Genomic DNA, 18,046 nt, shown 5'->3' with positions numbered 1-18,046 from the left:
GTCATTGAGACACAATTCAGTAATGAGATCATGTGACTCTCAGTATTGTTCGTGTTCTCGCAGCCGAGGAAGAATCAACTTCAGTTGTGGTTGCTGCTTCTTTTGAACTCCATTTTTCTATTCAGTCTATACAGTAATGTCCATAGGTGACTGGGCTGGGAACCGGAGGGTTGCTGGTTCGAGTCCCTGTGTGGAGTGTGGACTGGTGGCTGGAGAGGTGCCAGTTCATCTCCTGGGCACTGCCGAGGTGCTGTTGAGCAAGGCACCGAACCCCCAACTGCTCGGGGCGCCGGTCACTGGCAGCCCCCTCGCTCTAACATCTCTCCATTAATTGCATGTATATAGGTCCTGTCTGAGCATGTGTGTGTATTTCGGGCCTGTGTGTGTGTGTAAAATAAAATAATAATAGAGTGAAAATTGAATTTCCCCATTCGCGGGACTGATAAAGGAATTCTTCTTCTTCTTCTTCTTCAAGATCACAGCTTTGAAATATCAACACATATACCTGAACGCACTTCTGTGTGTAAAGATTCTGTGTACTGTATACTTATTTTATAACATTCATTATTAAAATCACAATAAAGCATGTTGAGTTTAACACTTAAAAAACAAGAATAGCAACAAAAATAACAAAAAAACGTCTCATCTCATCTTCATCCGCTTATCCGGGGTCGGGTCGTGGGGGCAGCAGCTTTAGCAGGGGACCCCAAACTTCCCTTTCCCGGGCCACATTAACCAGCTCTAACTGGGGGATCCTGAGGCATTCCCAGGCCAGTGTGGAGATCTAATCCCCCCACCTAGTCCTGGGTCTTCCCCGAGGCCTCCTCCCAGCTGGACGTGCCTGGAAAACCTCCCTAGGGAGGCGCCCAGGGTTCATCCTTACTAGATGATCCTGAACCACCTCAACTGGCTCCTTTCAACGCAAAGGAGCAGCGGGTCTACTCCGAGTTCCTCACGGATGCTGAACTTCTCACCCTCTCTCTAAGGGAGACTCCAGCCACCCTCCTGAGAAAACACATTTCGGCCGCTTGTACCCGCGACAAAAAAACATGATGAACTCCATTTACAAATTATCTTAAATCACATAAACAACATAAATATTACATGTCCAAAAAGGAGTAGGATGAACATTTTACTTATCTGGTCCTACCTTCTTCATAACTCAATCAAACCCTTCCTCATCCCTCTTAAAGAGTATGTTTTGTGTAACTTCTTGAATAGTTTATATTTGGATGCTGAAGTTCTATTTCCAAACCTTTCCACAGGTTAAAATGCACAAACTCTTCACAGTAAAACGAGACTTTATAGTGCACATGGACACGTGTGCACTGTACTGTACGGAAAGATGTAAGCTAAATATAAACACTGCTTATGTTTTTAGTGATTCAGATCAGATCTCCACTGTGTTTACAGAACATAATGTATCACGTTACTAGTGGGATGGATGTGCATATTTCCTAAAGAACTCAGTTGCTGGTTACTCACTTAAAATATCATACGTCTAAATTGACTGCCTAAAAAACCAAACAAATATTTGATTTATCATCAAACTCAAATAATATGGCACCTTTATTTAAAGATGTGAACAGTTAAGAATACTTGTGATGTTTAAAATGAACTTCAGTGAAAGGACCTCTAATAATTAATAGTCTAATGACTAATAAACTTGTATTTGTTGTAAATACAGAGAACCTAGAAGATGTTTTAGAAACTACTGGATTGAAGAAGACAAAGAAAAATACAGAAATGAGATAAATCCATTAAGGCAAAGAGTCTACGACGATGATTTAAACAGTAACAATTATAAACAAACATAATAAATAAACAGTTGGGACCATGGGACTGTTGATTTCAACACATTTAAGGAACAAACTGGAAGTGTTACACAATGTTATAAAGCTTTCAGAGTGTTTTGGTTTTTAAAAAATCCAGTTTTAACATAAATGCAGAATTACTTTAAGAAAACAGGAAATATCAGTTTGGCACCGTGTGTGATATTAGACTACTACTATCATTACACTTAAAAACAATATATTTGAATTAATTCCATGGCTTATTTTTGTCATTTTTAAAGATCTGTAAAAATGATGGAGACTGTTGTGGTGAATGGGCTACATAGAAACACATGGGGGCTACCATAATGGGAACTACGCTGTAGCTGGGGGTTTTGCGACATGTCGTAAAAGCGCACTGTCGTAAAGCATCACGTGGAGGCAACATGGACGCTCCACTGTACATTATTATGCTTCAAGTCGTGTTTTATTAAACTAGACTGTGAACAAGTGTCGACTTTTTCATCTCCGCTGTGGAGAAACAGGAAGCGACACGTCAAAGCTCAGCCCGGCTCTTCCACCACAGCAGCTCTCTCCGTGTGTGTGTGTGTGTGTGTGTGTGTGTTTATATGTGTGTGTGTTTATGTGTGCATCATGTTCGTGCTGGTGGAGATGGTCGACACCGTCAGGATCCCTCCCTGGAACTTCCAGAGACAACTGAACGAGGCCATAGCCGAGGAGCTCAACAAGAAGCTGGCCAACAAGGTGAGAAGAGCACGGAGAGGATAAAGTAGTTAGAAATCATCAAAACACAACATCCTCGAAAACAAGTCCAGTTACTGCTCTCGATCATACTCTTTATACTCTGCTATTATTCTGGTAAGGGTCCATGGATTATCATGGAGTTGTGCCCAATTTAAAGCATGACTTAGTCCATGTAGTGCTCCATAAACTGACTTCAGATGAGTGATTCACGCAAGAACAGGACCTTGATGAATGCCACAACAAAGTTATCCCAGTCATTATGATCTGTGAGTTATGAGTTCATGTCTTCTTCTCAAGTAAGTGTGCAGGTAAAGTGACAGGCCAAAAAAAACTGAGTGCACATGTTGTGTTTTGAAGTGTTGTAATAATGATTACCTAAGCACTAAGCGGCCGAAATGGGTCTTATCAGGAGGGGGGGCTGGAGTCTCCCTTAGAGATAGGGTGAGAAGTTCCGCCATCCGTGAGGAACTCAGAGTAGAGCCGCTGCTCCTTTACGTTGAAAGGAGCCAGTTGAGGTGGTTCGGGCATCTAGTAAGGATGCCCCCTGGGCGCCTCCCTAGGGAGGTGTTCCAGGAACGTCCAGCTGAGAGGAGGCCTCGGGGAAGACCCAGGACTAGGTGGAGAGATTATATCTCCACACTGGCCTGGGAACGCCTCAGGATCCCCCAGTTAGAGCTGGTTAATGTGGCCCGGGAAAGGGAAGTTTGGGGTCCCCTGCTAAAGCTGCTCCCCCCGCGACCCGACCCCGGATAAGCGGATGAAGATGAGATAAGCACTACTTTTCCATGACCTCACCATGTTTGTGGCCCTTCAAATAAAGTGGTGAAGGAGAGGAAACTGTTATTATTTAGAGAGACTTTGTTGCAGCAAACAGAATAAAAGCAGCCAGTCAAACGGCATCAGGAACATTCACAGACTTCTCTAAAAAAAGGTCCAAAATTAAAAGTTGAATTTGATCCAATGGGGTGAGTGTTTCAGGTATGAAAGGTCTTTGTTTGTTCCATACGTACTTCACTGCCTCAGTTTACTTTTTCTACTCTGTATCTTCCACAACGTTCATTATTCAAGACTAAATTGTCAGAAAGCCGATACCGTAAAACTGTAAAGCGTTAACTGGAACTCACAGAAACCTCAATAGATTACTAAAAAAAACCACATGAATGCATTTCAGTGGTAGTGAGGTGATTCATGCTAATATGAGGACGGGACTGAACATGTAGTTTAAAGTTTAACTTAAGATAATAATTCAGTTTGGCCCTTTTTGCTTATTGAAAGTCTGTGAGAGTCAAGCCAGAGACCAGGGGCCGTATTCACAAAACATTTTACCTTAGAGGTAAGAGTATGTTCAGCTTATTGTCCTCCAGGTAGGCCGACTGACGAGTCTGACAGCTCAATAAACAATCTGTGGATATATGTAGGCTTACACAAGAAGCCTTTTAAATATAGGGCTAGAGTAACTATGGCTGATACGGACACATCCGCTCTGAAGAGAAGAAGAGAAAACCGGACCAATGACCAACTTTTCCTCGCTCAACCTGTGGATGAAAGGAAAGATGTTATTGAAGGAAAGTTTGGAGTTGAGATCCCTACAAAAAAAAAAAAGAAGCATGGCAAACTGTTTGCATTCATGTCAACGCTGCCTCCCCTCTCCTGCAGCTGCATTTCCCCCGCGGCCAAATAGCGGAGAGTTGTAACAACTTTAATCTGCAGTGGGCGGCTGTGGCTCAGTGGGAGAGTGTGTCGTCCTCCATTCGAGAGATTAGCGGTTCGATCCCCACCTCCCCCTGGTCCACATGTCGAAGTGTCCTTGGGCAAGACACTGAACCCCGAATTGCTCCCCTTGCTGCGCATGGGTGTGTAAATGTGTTGTGAATGCTTAGATTAGATGGTCTGTAGATGTCCACTGCCATCAGTGTGAACGTCTGTGTGAACGGGTGAATGTGACAAGTGTGAAAGCGCCTTGAGTAGTCAGAAGACTACAAAGGCGCTATATAAGTACAAGTCCATTTACCAGTCCATTACCAGTGATATTGTTGTTTTTTTGGTGATGTGACGTCATCCCTGACCAACTCTACCACGTTCATAAGGCCATCTCCATTAAGGCGATGCCTTTTTGAAAGCTCAATATCATTTAATCTCTCCCAAATGTCGACTGCAGCAGTCATGTGAGGTCCTTCCTGATTTACTCTGAGTGACTTAGGAGTCCTCGAGTGGACTCCTATGCTTTTATAGATTTAGGAGCTACTTTTAGCACTAAAATGCTTTGTGAATTAAACTTATCTTAAAAAGCTAGGAGTCCTAAAATGAGGAATGAAAAGCCCCTTCTTCTCTGTTCTTAGACTTCAGATGTTTTGTGAATACGGCCCCTGACCTGCTCTCATCCCCTCAGGTGGTCTACAAAGTCGGCTTGTGCATCTGCCTGTACGACATCACAAAACTGGATGATTCCTATATATTCCCCGGGGACGGAGCCTCACACACCAAAGGTGAGATGATGCTCTCTCCTCTCCACACACACTTGCATCAGCTCAGCGTCTGTATTTCCACTGTCGCTTGTCACTTGCTTTTCTAGTTTTGTTTATGATAAATTGTTTCTCACGGTAAACTGCTGAAGGACGTACTGATATAGAACCAGAGACTGTTGCTGCTTCCTATCCAGTAATAAATCAGTTCGGCAGGTGTGCAGACGTATTGAGGTTGGTCTGGGTGAAACCCCCTTCACTCTCAGTACTCAGATCTGAAGGGATGGCTACAGTGATGGTTGATGCACGACTTCACCCACTGATTCCTTCCCTTCTCCCTTTGGTTTTTCTGTCAGTTCATTTCAGGTATGTTGTTTTTCACCCTTTCCTCGACGAGATCCTGCTCGGCAAGATCAAGTACTGCAGCCAAGAAGGAGTTCATGGTACAACTTTCTTTCCCTCTCAGCATGTTTGAAATGTACTCGATGATTTATTCTCAGAGGACAAGGGGACGTCTCCGGAGATATTCCATTCACAACAATATAAAACCGAGAGAAGCAACGGTTTTTGTGCATCTTGTCCGGCTGTTTTTGAATATTTTCATCCGACTTAATCTGCAGTAAACACTCCAGCTCCGCATAACACCAACGTGAACCTTTCGCCGCCATGGTTTTAAATGTTCGCACACGGTCCCTCCTTCTTTTTTTCTATGTCCGAACAAGCGCACATAAGATGACGTCAGAACCTCCGTAGGCCTCGTGATCGTGCTCGTACACGTGTGCACGCTCGTGCTCGTACATGTGCAAACGTGCTTCACAAAAGCCCACCTCTCCCAAACGGGTCAAACAAACTAGACTTTAGCCGTCAAACGTGCTCGGGCACGGTACAGATGGACAGTGTGAGTGCGCCCTTAGTTTACAGCTCACAGCACCTCTTTAATGGCACAATCACACGTGCTAATGCAGGCGACGCACCATCGCCTGCCGAGGCGATATTTCTTTCGCCGAAGTTGAACTCGTGTGAATTTGCTTTGCCAACCGGAAGCATGTGTGACTTGCCTTAAGACAATTCCTTAAGTGAAAGTTTGTCTCAGCAACTTTGAGGTTTTTAGAGGTCACTCTTAGTTAAGAACCTTAAGTGCTATTTAGGACTCCTCCTCGTGGTAAGATCAAATGTTTTGTGAATAGGGGCCCTGGGGGTGTGCAAACAAGTGAAACTTCACTATTATGTCTGAATTGTGCTTAAATGAGAAAAACATGATAAACAGTCGACCTGAAGTCTCACATGTCTCTGCTTGAATGTGCACCAAACGCTGACACTGTAACCTTTCTGCCTCACAGTGACGATGGGCTTCTTTGATGACATCCTCATCCCACCAGAGTCTCTTCAGCAGCCCGCAAAATTGTATCCTGACTGAAAATGTTCCTAGAAACGAAATAAAGTGCAGTCTGTGCCACACACATGCATCACATATTGATCGATTGTCTGAGCCGTCCTTAACTCCAGCCTCAGCGACGAAGCAGAGCAAGTTTGGCTCTGGGAGTACGAGACGGACGAGGGGGCCCATGACCTCTACATGGATCAAGGAGAGGATATCCGTTTCCGGGTGACGGACGAGATCTTTGTGGACACTTCGCCGACGGGCCCGGCCACCGCCACGACAGACACGGCAGCTCAGCCGGGACAGTCGACGGCACCGGCGGCAGAGGAAAGCGTGGAGAAGAAGGAGGCGCCGTACACTCTGATTGTAAGGAACAGGCCTCATGATTAACACACAATGAAACATCAGTAAAGCTTCACTGAGCTCAGATCCTGACCCACTGCGCTGCTGTTTCAGGGGACCATCTGTGACCCGGGGCTGGGGCTGCTGTCATGGTGGAACAATTAGCACTGCAGAGGAAGAAGAAGATATTTGGTAGTTGCAGGAACAGGTCGACCATCGGGGCTGACCAGAGAGACCAAATGCCGTCGACCGGAGACACAGAAGCCAGTAGTTCTGGTACAGAAGTCAAGACACAAAGCGGAGCTGCTCTCTGAACCAAGATACTGTGAACTGGCCGCTGTACTCTGTCACATTGGGACTGATTGTGTTGTAAAAACTGCCCCTAAACACACCAGCTTCTTTTTTTCCATTTAAAAATCGACCATATATTTAAGGACAGAATGATTCCATGGACGTTTACATTTATTTGGTATATTTCATTTAATGTGATATGAGTTTTTGTCCTCCCAGTTATAAAGAAAACAAAAATAGTCAGTAATTTGGATCCTAATGTCATCACTACGTCAGTCTGATAAACGGACGTGGTGCCTGGTGTGGTACATTGTCCTGTGGCTCTAATTGCTGATATGAATACGAGCCACAGGACAATGTACGTTTAATGCATTTGTATCATTGAGATCCAAACAAAGAGAACAAAAAAAGGAAGAAGTTTCAAGCTCAAAATATCTACTTTTTATTCAAATCGTTACGTTCCCCCCCAGATTTCTGTGCGTGCATCCTGGGTTTATTTAACAGCCTTAATATCTGGTGTTTCTGTTTCGTCTCACAGTAAAACAGTGTATCATCAGCGAGAGTGGTTGTGATCGTGTCATTTCGTGTGATTATAGGAAGTATATCAAAAAGGATTAGCGGCCAGCCTTTAAATCCTACAGTTTGAAGGGCAGTGAAGGCCATGGTCCTGCTTTTTTTGTTAGTTTTTAAAAAATAAATCTGCTCTCTGCTCTGTTGGTCAGAGAAAGTCTATTATCTCTCACACACACACACATACACATGCTTGTTTGTTGTACAGTCAGAAACCCAGGGGGCCGTGTTTCATGTGACAACTGCATGGAAACTAGCTCCGAATGCATAGAGTTTTTCTTCTTTTTTGAGTTTTTCTCAGCAAAAATACATGGTTTGCATGTGACCTTCCCTGCAGGAATGTTGCCTAAGGAAAGATATTCCATTTAACATAGATATCATTACATTATAATCATAAGGAGGACGAAACAGAAGGAATGGATGTCCTATATACTTCAGTATGTACTGTATACCCCAAACATACCCTCCACTACACTATATAATGTGAATATGTGAGTGAGTGCACGTTATCTCATCTTAGACATTAAAACTGTTTATGGTGGTTTTTACTGACATGTAGGCTCTGTGATCAAAGATGAACTCCAGCCTTACTGGGGCCCGTGCGTTCTGCCTCATGACCAATCCTTTAAAAACAGCTGCATGAAGACAGTGAAATGTGATAAACACCATACAATCATGGCAAAGAGAGAAAGTATGCCTCACTACACTGAGCACACTGTTCACCCGACAGATTGCACACATGACAAGGCATGAAGAAAGTCATACACGCACACACGCGGACGCACGCACGCACGCACGCATCACGCCATCGGAGACTCCGCCAGCTGCGCAGACTCAGCAGCCGCTCGCATCGTCACGTCAGGGTTTTTCCGTCGGACTGCGCGGATTTCGTCGACTTATTTATTTAATAACTCCTTATATAATACACGCCGACTTAACACACACAGTCGCACACGCTGATCGCACTCAACCTATAGCCTCCCAGCGCATCCACTGCGGTAAGTGACATTTCTGTGAATATGTGCATGTTGATGGTCCTGTAGGGGGTGGCTTTGTTTTGGAGGATGGGACAATGAATTCTTTGCATGCATGACAGAAAAACCGAAAATTAGAAGAGAGGTTATTATGTATTATATATTTTTTTCTGTTGAATCGGTGTATCATCTTCCCCGTATTTGACCGCCAGCTGGTCCCAGTGAACGCTCCTCTCCCCCAGCCTTTGTCCAAGTTATTGTCAAATAGCCTCGGCTGCTTTCTCTCGCCATCGGCTGTTCATTCATGTACATTTCGCTCACAAAATGAGGAGAAATGAATTGAAGTATAGGATTTCACGGTAAGGTTCTTTGAGGTGTAGGCTATATGTGGTGTATGAATCCAACTCCCTGAAACACACACGCACACGCGCACGCAGTATAGACACATTGTCTTTTCATAATCATGGGCCAGGGAAGAGATTTGTTCCTGACCCGGGCCAGAGGAGCCATGACCCTCTTAATTCTGGTGCCTCATTTGATTTATTTATTCTTGCACATCCAGATGTTCCCGCTGCTGTTGTCTGTACATGAGTGTAAACTGTGACTGTTTGGGTCCATTCACAGTGAAGCCGCATCCCATAATGAAACAATTTGTTGTAGTGTAATAATAATAACAATAATAATAATCATGTTGAAGACGTCCTCTCTGTGGCGGGTCATATTACATCTGTAGTAGTCATAGATCATACATGTGTAATCTCGGGATATGTAATTGTTCACCTGGGAATGGGGCCCTGACGTCACGAACACACCACTGGAGGCGGCGTTCTGCAGCCCTTCTGACGTCACGCCGCGTGCGGAGCTCCAGCTCTGCCTGCATCATCCTCTTCATCATCATCATCATCCTCTTCCTCATCATCACAGGCTTGTGCTTCCGAGGTGTGGGCGTAAAAAAACACGTAGGCTGTGCACGTCTAAAGCCATATAGGGCAGGCCTGTTTGTTATCTGGACTCGCTGTTGTGGCTGAATTACTCACCCTGGAGTATGAGCTCATCACGACCTTGACAACAGGACTGTGGGGAGAAGAAACCAGAACAACTGAAGGACAAGGCCACCTGACTACACAGCATATGTGGCGGATTTTAGTATTAGTGAGTGATAAAACTGGAAAAACTGGAGACTGAAATAAGCAGCGTGCTCTGTAAATCTGTTGAATATAGGATACACTGTATGTTAATGCCCTGTAGGTTAATACAGTTTGCAAGTCAAGGAGATCTGAAAAATGTCATCTCCATATATGTAGCTGCAGTGCTTCAGCTTCAGAGATAAGCCCTGTAGTATAAGAGTCATGGGGGATTGCAATGGGCTGCAGATAGTTAGGACAATACATTTTATTTTTATTATACTGCCGTGCAAGACAACAATACAACCCAATCACCATGGCAACCCCTGTGTTTCAAAACAATATGAAAGAAAGTCAAATTAAGAGCAGCAGGTATTCAATAGCAGCATAAAAGTGAACTTGAAATGAAATGGGGGCTGGATATGAAGAGGTGCTCCACCAATGTTACCTCCCATGGCCAGTGCACTTGTCACTTGTGAAAACGGATGTGTCGTCATTCATTCATTCATTCATTCATCTTCAACCGCTTATCTCGGTTTCGCGGGGGGGCTGGAGCTGATCCCAGCTGACATCGGGCGTGAGGCGGGGTACACCCTGGACAGGACGCCAGTCTATCACAGGGCACATAGAGACGAACAGAGACAGACAACCATTCACACCTACGGACAATTTTTGAGTCAGCAATGACCCTAACGCGTGCATGTCTTTGGACTGTGGGAGGAAACCGGAGTACCCAGAGAAAACCCACGCAGACACGGGGAGAACATGCAAACTCCACACAGAAAGGCCCAGGCCGGGATGCGAACCTGTAACCTTCTCGCTGTGAGGCGACAGTGCTTTTAAATCATGATAAAAATAACTCTGGTGGTGTTTTGGAGGACATGCACTTGATTTGCATCATAAGGCGAATCCTCCACTTTGGTGACAACCGAGTCAGGGTGTACTGGCCTCTGCTGTACTGATTTTGTCCAACTTTAGGATACTCAATACCCCCCCCATACCCTAAATTATTCAAAATTTAACAAATGTATTTTCAGACTTCACATCTAAAAAGAAATGATTGAAATGGTGGAAAAAAGAATTGAATTCAATTCAATTCAATTCAATTCAATTTTATTTATAGTGCCAAATCATAACAAAAGTTTTCTGAGGACACTTTACAAACTAGGTAAAGACCACACTCTATGACTTATTTATGATAAACATAGACCCAACAATTCCCCCGTAGAGTACGGTGGCAATGAAAACCTTCCCTATTACAGGCAGGAACGTCAGACAGACCCAGCTCTAATGTTTGACAAATATATTTCTGACTCCACATTAACCTCTGCTCTCCTCCACTACAATGGAAATGAGGTAGTTTCTTACACAGACGCTGATGATCAGCAGGGTTTCATTTTTCATATTCATCCATATCAATGAATCATGCATAAAGTAGTCCCATACACTGGGAGCGAAGGGAGAACTGGGGGTAAGTAGACATTACATGCCCAAGACCCTTAAGATTAAGATTTCCTAATATGACAGTTAAGTAAGTGACACGCTGTCGGCTGCTTAGGACAAATAAACAAGAAAGATAAACACAATAAATGATTCCATGTGCAGAACCCCCCACCCCCCACCCTGACATTGGATCTGCCCTTGTCAATACTACATCTCTGGAGTACCCTTCAATCTGAGGGGGGTCTTCATTTAAAGGACTTGAGACTTCGCCTCAACATCTGAATTTATTTATTTAAGAAAAATGTAACATTTAATGGTGACAATATATTCCCATACACAAGGGAGGAACATTTTTACCTCTCAGTGTCCTTATTTGTTGAATATTCTTGGCTGGGTGACCCCTCCCATCCCCCCTTTCCCCCATCAGCTCTAAAGCCACATGACAGCTCCCTGATCTTCCGCCCTCTCCCTGTGGTCTCTCTCCTCACAGCCTGTCCTCCTGACAGACTTGAAGCAGCAGCGCTGACCTGGATAACCACTGAACCTGTGTCCCACACTGAGACAGGCCTCTCCAAGCAGACTCACTCACAGAAACACGAGGGGAAAGACAACTGTGTCAACAGCCCGTCAGCAGCCTGCAGCTCGAGGAGTAGCAGCAGCATCCCAACACCACATTCACACCATCCTCCCATCCCCCACGTCACTCCGGACATGGCAGACCCAAGCCTCACGTCACCCTCTAGGACGCAGTTGCGCTCCCCCAACACCTCTCTCACCCTTTCCTTCCCCTTCCTGAGGGAGGGGAGCCGGGTGTGGGAGGAAGGGAAAGAGCGGCCTCTGCCTCGGGATTTGCCCAGCCCGTTGCCAACCAAACGCACCCGCACCTACTCAGCGTGAGTACGATTTGTTTATTTACCAACTGGAAAGGACACACACACACAAACACAAACACAAACACACGCGCGCCCACACACACACACACACAAACACAAACACAAACACACACACACACACACACACACACAAACACAAACACAAACACACACACACACACACACACAAACACAAACACACGCACACACCAACACACACACACACACACACACACACACACACACACACACACAAAAAAACAAACACACACACACACACAAACACACACACACGCACACACACACACACACACACACACACACACACACACACACACACACACACACACACACACACATTTAAGCTTTTTTATTCATGCTTCTTTAAATCTTCACTACATTCAGAGGCAAATGTTCTGTTTACTCCACTTCATGTATCAGTACCACTTTTTTCACTTTCTTCCAGTCTGTAACTAAAGGATAATTTATTAATAAAGCTTTACACATAAGTCCCTCTAATAATGATGGATCCATAAAGCATTAGTTAATGCTAATGTGAAATACATATGCAACCTATAATGTGACTATAAAGAGCCTTTTTAAATGGTAAGTCGTCTGACAGCTGCTGAAGGCTTTACATACAAAATGTGTGTGTGGCTTAACAAATATGATGCACAGATAGGTTAAACTATTGTGTAAAGTATTTGAAGAAGAAGAATTACTTTATTTATCCCGAAACGGGGAAATTGAATTATTTCACTCTTATTATTAATCATGTTACACACACAGGCCCGAAATACACACACATGCACAGACAGGACCTATACATGCAATTAAGGAGAGATGTTAGAGCGAGGGGGCTGCCAGTGACCAGCGCCCCGAGCAGTAGGGGGTCCTGTGCCTTGCTCAACAGCATCTCTGCAATTCCCAGGAGATGAACTGGCACCTCTCCAGCCACCAGTCCACGCTCCATCCATGGTCCACACAGGGACTTGAACCAGCGACCCTACGGTTCCCAGACAAGTCACCTATGGACTGAGCTACTGCCGCCCTGAAATGCTTCTTATCCATCAATGCGATAATAATCTAATAATGCAGTATTAATGAAGTAAGGCAGTATTTTTAAATTGTGATGTTCCTGCTTTTACGTAAAGGATCAGAATATTTCCAGCACCTTTAACATCAACCAGGCCGATGTAAATCTTTGGTTTCTGTATCATGACTGAAGCAGACTGTGACGGGTACTGAAGAAAGCTTACACAGATCTGTATTACACACATTCGTGTTCTCATCTTTGCTGCCATTGTGTTGCGACATTGTGAGACAGTGTGTTGGTGCGATCGGCTCTTCTTCCTTCTAATGTTCCTTATGAATCCTCCCTTCTGTCCTTCCTCTTCTCCATTTCTCTCCCATCAAAAGGGCTTGAACCATGAATTGACTCACACTTAAAAGACAAATTACATTCTTCTGAAAGTCCCTTTAAGTTGTAGAGATAGTCATTTTGTGTTTAACGTAAAAACTGTTGTTTCTCTCTCTCTGTGGCTGCAGTACGGTACGTGCTCAGTCAGGTCCGGTGTTTAAGGGCGTGTGTAAGAACTTCTCCAGGTCACAAGGTCACGGCTTCCTCCGGCCCTCCCATGGCGGTGAAGACATCTTCGTTCACATCTCAGAGTGAGTGGCGATAACTCACAGGACAAAATCATACACAGAAGACAAACAAACAGCAACACACACTCACTTTAGATCTGTATTGTTGACTCAGGACTGTACGAACAGCGTTGTTTACGCATGTACTTTTTTCAAAGGGAAAGCTATTTTTTCCAATCCTCCTCGGACTCTGTGACACCTGCAATAAGTGGACAAACACAGAGAGTACAGCAGCTAGTGCTGTTTTTATTTCCCCTTATTCAGGACGAGCAGTACGCCCAATGTTTTAGTCTCAGCAAAAGCACATTTGCGAGATAGATTTTCCAGTTATCTTTCAGCCATACAGCTGCATCGTGGGTCTGAAAGTCCAACATCCATCTCGTCTTGTAATTATCAGAGCTCCAGCTGTATTTGCTTCTATAATTTATGTGAGCGTACGTCAGAGAACGTCCTATAAAAGAACCATTTGAGACAGTGAGACACCGCTCTCAGGCTGTGTGTTAATCCAATAAACAAGTTATCGATCTCCCGTTCCTCCACATTTCAATTGGATTGAGATGTGGAGGCCATTTGAGGACAGTTATTTCAATTTATTGTCACGTTCAAGAAATCAGTTTGAGATTATTTGAGCGATGTGACATGGCGAGTCACTCTGCTGGGCATGGTCAGCAACAATACTAGGGATGGGAATTAATGATATTTTTTTGATGCCAGTGCCGGTAACAATTCTGCTAATTGGTTCTTTAATTATTCCCTCATTGATTCCTGATCAATTTTCTGTGTGGAAAACAAATAGTCCTACACATCAACACAACTGTTTCATTATGCCTGAGTCTGAAGCCAGTGTATAGGTGATATGAGAGGATATTTGTACAGCTTTCATATTATATAGGTTTTCAGGTTCTTCAGCTAAGCCTGTCTGCATGTAGCTAATGTTATTAAAATGCCTTTTGGACCGTTTATTCCTTTCTGCCATGACCTCTTCTTGTGCAAGTTTCCAGTAAACACATGTTTTGCAATGTGCAACTGTCAGAAAAACATACTGGCACTGATAAAAGGAATTGATAAGTTCAGAGGTGTACGATTTCTGTTACGATACCAATTTGTTACCAGTTCTCGATTTTCATCCCTAAACGAGGCTATGGTGGACTGTGGTGTTTAAGAGATGCTCAGTTGGTACTAAGGGGCCCAAAGTGTGCTATAAGAGTATCCCCCACACCATTACACCACCACCAGCAGCCTAAACTGTTGATACAAGGCAGGATGGATCCATGCTTTCATGTTGTTTACACCAAATTCTGACCCTACCACCAACCAACATGACCAGGCAACGTTTTTTCACTTCTGTTGTGTGGTTTTGAAGAGCCTTTGCCAATCATAGCCTCAGTTTCCTGTTCGCAGCTGACAGGAGCATGTCTGCTTCAAGGTTGGATGTGTTGTGAGCTCAAATATTCTCTACTGTAAACCTCAGTAGTAGCAATTATTTGTGTTGAATGGTTGTTTGACTCACTGTTGCCTTTCTATCAGCTCGAACTGGCCATTCTCCTCTGACCTCTGGCATCAACAAGGCGGTTTTGTCCAGAGGACTGCTGCTCACTGGACATTTGATCTTTTTCCAATCATTCTCTGTTGAAACCCTAGAGATGGTTGTGCGAGAACATCCCAGCAGAACTGCAGTTTCTGAAATAATTAAACCAGCCCGTCTGGCATTAACAACTATGTTATCGCAAATACATACAGTATATAAATACTAGACCCCTCAAAGATGATGTTCCACTTCCTTTGCACTGTTTCTGCTAGCTTTGTTTGCAGGGGCAACATCGCTGCATCCAGGGCCTTTTCTATGCACACTTTTCCTGTCATTATTTGAAAGCATCCTTGCGTACTACCATACTATTTGTATGCCAGAAAAAGATTTAGTATGTACTAATACACAGTGTGTCAAATGCAGTATGCCCAGAATACCAGGATGTCTACATTCTGCAAACTATCTCATAGAATGTAGACTTGCATGCGTTTCTGGCTACTCTGACCCAGAATCTGTTGCGCAGCATACAGTATATGAGCAAGAGGGTCAATGTTCAAGTTGCAATTGAGTAGTATGTATTTTTGCAACTGTATGCATACCACATGCAACAGTACGTATTATATAAGAGCAGCTGCAGTACGTAACACGTAACTCTGGAACCGAAGGGGAAATTGTGACCAAATTTCACATTTGGTCGGATACTGAATTGGTGACACTAATTTTAAAACTGACAGCATGTTCCCACGGGAAATGGTCATTAGAATCATACATGTCGATATAGTGATAACTCTCATTTCATCCAAAAACTAAAAATAATACTGTTTATATATGGTACTTCATCAGTCTACTTTTTCTCTGTTTCAGCATCGAAGGGGAGTACGTCCCGGTAGAGGGCGACGAGGTGACGTACAAAGTGAGCCGGGTCCCGCCCAAGAACCTGAAGGTACAGGCGGTGGAGGTGAAGATCATACACCTCAACCCAGGGACCAAACACGAGACCTGGTCCGGACAAATCATGAGCTCGTAGACCTGAACTCCCCGGCCTGGCAGGTCGTGCTGGGCGTGGTGGACCTGTTGTGGGACTGATGACGTACATTCTGTGCTTTGATTTTGTTTTTATTTTAAAAGACATGTTTTACCTACACAGCAAAGTGTCCGGAGTCAAGTTCAGATGTAGTTGTAGCTGATATGCTGCATTCAAAGCGGTCTACTACACTGATGAATCTGCTGTGTATATAAAACCGACCATTTATTCACTGTTATGTATTTATTTATATTTTTTGGTCATGACAGCAGTAATAAAAGTCAGATTTGAGATGGGGCGGTAACGTGAACAGCGAGATCAGCAGCGCAAAGTATGAAACACTGGGAAAACTGCAAACAGAACTGCGGTGTAGATCTGAGGCATGGCAGCTGAGTGTATGTGCAGAGAAGAGAGGAAGTTCAGTTTTACTTCCCTTCTCCGCAGCTGTTATGCACTTGTTGACTTCACCAACGTTTTCAGGATCACGTGTTGTGTTCAAGTGCGGGTCAGATGACTTGTAATCCCAACCTACATAGTGCAGATGTTGGAAAGTTGAGGAGAAACTTTGAATTCAAGAACAGAGATAAATGGATGCGAAAGCAAGTTTAGGGAATTGAAGTTGCAGAGATTTAAATGATTGTGTTTTTGGGGGAAAGAAAGGCAGGTTGTCTCATGATCGTTCTGCCTTCAGGTCACCAGTTTAGAAACTTTAGAGGACAAAAAAGGGGAAGTTGTTTTTTGAAATGGAGGGGGGGATGTGTCAAATGAGAGTAAATTCAAAGTAAGAAATACAATTAGTCTTTGACAGAAAAAGCATGAAGGAGACGAGGACTGAAGCAGGCAGATCACATGAAACCAAGCATGGATATTTAAAAAGAAATATGAAAAAATACATTTAACTGTGAATGGAAAGCGATTGCAATTATTTTCCTGAAAAATGCATTTCCTCGGTTGTATTGTCTTGTGGTCATTTATTTGAATTATTTATTTGATGACATGTTCACATCTGTGTGTGTCCTCAGATTGCAACCTCTATATTTTGGGTGTTAAAGTCAAAAGTTGCACCTGAGAAATTTCAACTTCCACGATAAAAACTGCCAGAAAAACGGCTCCAGATATCAGATGTCCTGTTTTGAAAATGTCTGGAGCCACAAATTGTTGATAAACATATTTGTAAATCTCTTTTTCTATTATCAGAAAAAAACAACTAAAAACATGTATCTATGTGTGATTCATCAAGCGTAGTCAGTGTGAGCGTGATCACTTCAGAGTTGGTGCCAAAAGAGACCGTCACATAAAACGTTGTTTGTAGTTATTCAGATTTTGCTCAGTTATGTGCTGTAGCCTACTGTACTGTCATTTTCTATTAGATCTGTTTCCATGGAGTCTTTATGCGTCGTGTCTGTCAGTGTCACTGCCTGAATTTTGTGCAACATTACGTTTTGTTTATTCGTGTTGCATCAAAGGGCACATTATTCTGTGGACGAGCCGCTGCGGTGGTGACCCCCATGATTACTTCTACTGAGCCTTGAAAGAACATTAAAGCATTTTATGATTCACACGTCTGATGGAAGCGGTTTCTTTAGTTGGGTGTTGGATGAAACTCAGACAGAGGGAAGTTGAGGAAGAGTGGTATGAACTCTGCTCCACATGTGATGAGAGAGACTGTATATAATGAAGTCACACCATTTATATTTGGATTTGATTGGTATGGACTGGTCTTCATTGGTAAAATAACTGTGAACCTCAGGGCGGGATTATAAAGTGGGAAGGCAGAATGAAACATGATACAGAAATCCAACATCTGTGATGACGTACCACGCCTTTTCTCTATTTCCAGAGACCCATCAG

At 43.7% G+C, this 18,046-nt stretch overlaps 2 protein-coding genes across 2 annotated transcripts; both read left to right on the top strand.

Moving 5' to 3' along the window:
- Positions 1 to 2,223: 2,223 nt before the first annotated feature.
- Positions 2,224 to 7,645, top strand: polr3h (polymerase (RNA) III (DNA directed) polypeptide H). The gene is made up of 6 exons (XM_083931157.1): positions 2,224 to 2,537; positions 4,927 to 5,023; positions 5,356 to 5,442; positions 6,340 to 6,403; positions 6,512 to 6,746; positions 6,837 to 7,645. Exons 1-6 carry the CDS (start codon positions 2,427 to 2,429, stop codon positions 6,885 to 6,887), a joined length of 645 nt encoding a protein of 214 aa, XP_083787283.1. The 5' UTR covers positions 2,224 to 2,426; the 3' UTR covers positions 6,888 to 7,645.
- Positions 7,646 to 8,458: 813 nt separating this feature from the next.
- csdc2b (cold shock domain containing C2, RNA binding b) lies at positions 8,459 to 17,716 on the top strand. Its single transcript, XM_083931813.1, has 4 exons — positions 8,459 to 8,581; positions 11,615 to 12,017; positions 13,545 to 13,667; positions 16,036 to 17,716. The coding sequence occupies exons 2-4, from the start codon at positions 11,836 to 11,838 to the stop codon at positions 16,196 to 16,198; spliced, it is 468 nt and encodes a 155-aa protein (XP_083787939.1). The 5' UTR covers positions 8,459 to 8,581; positions 11,615 to 11,835; the 3' UTR covers positions 16,199 to 17,716.
- Positions 17,717 to 18,046: the final 330 nt, after the last annotated feature.

This window comes from Echiichthys vipera (genome assembly GCF_963691815.1).
Source record: "Echiichthys vipera genome assembly, chromosome: 17".
Lineage (NCBI taxonomy): Eukaryota > Metazoa > Chordata > Actinopteri > Perciformes > Trachinidae > Echiichthys > Echiichthys vipera.
Note: the sequence above shows the minus strand (reverse complement) of the source record. Positions and strands in the feature narration are given on the sequence as shown.

What these genes read in the sequence shown, in the direction of transcription:
- polr3h (XM_083931157.1), top strand. Translation starts at nt 2,427, where the DNA reads ATGTTCGTGCTGGTGGAGATGGTCGACACCGTCAGGATCCCTCCCTGG. An exon ending in CAGCCAAGAAGGAGTTCATG is followed by an intron (nt 5,443 to 6,339) that starts GTACAACTTTCT and finishes TCTGCCTCACAG; the next exon opens with TGACGATGGGCTTCTTTGAT. An exon ending in AGGCGCCGTACACTCTGATT is followed by an intron (nt 6,747 to 6,836) that starts GTAAGGAACAGG and finishes CTGCTGTTTCAG; the next exon opens with GGGACCATCTGTGACCCGGG.
- csdc2b (XM_083931813.1), top strand. Translation starts at nt 11,836, where the DNA reads ATGGCAGACCCAAGCCTCACGTCACCCTCTAGGACGCAGTTGCGCTCC. An exon ending in CGCACCCGCACCTACTCAGC is followed by an intron (nt 12,018 to 13,544) that starts GTGAGTACGATT and finishes CTGTGGCTGCAG; the next exon opens with TACGGTACGTGCTCAGTCAG. An exon ending in ATCTTCGTTCACATCTCAGA is followed by an intron (nt 13,668 to 16,035) that starts GTGAGTGGCGAT and finishes TCTCTGTTTCAG; the next exon opens with CATCGAAGGGGAGTACGTCC.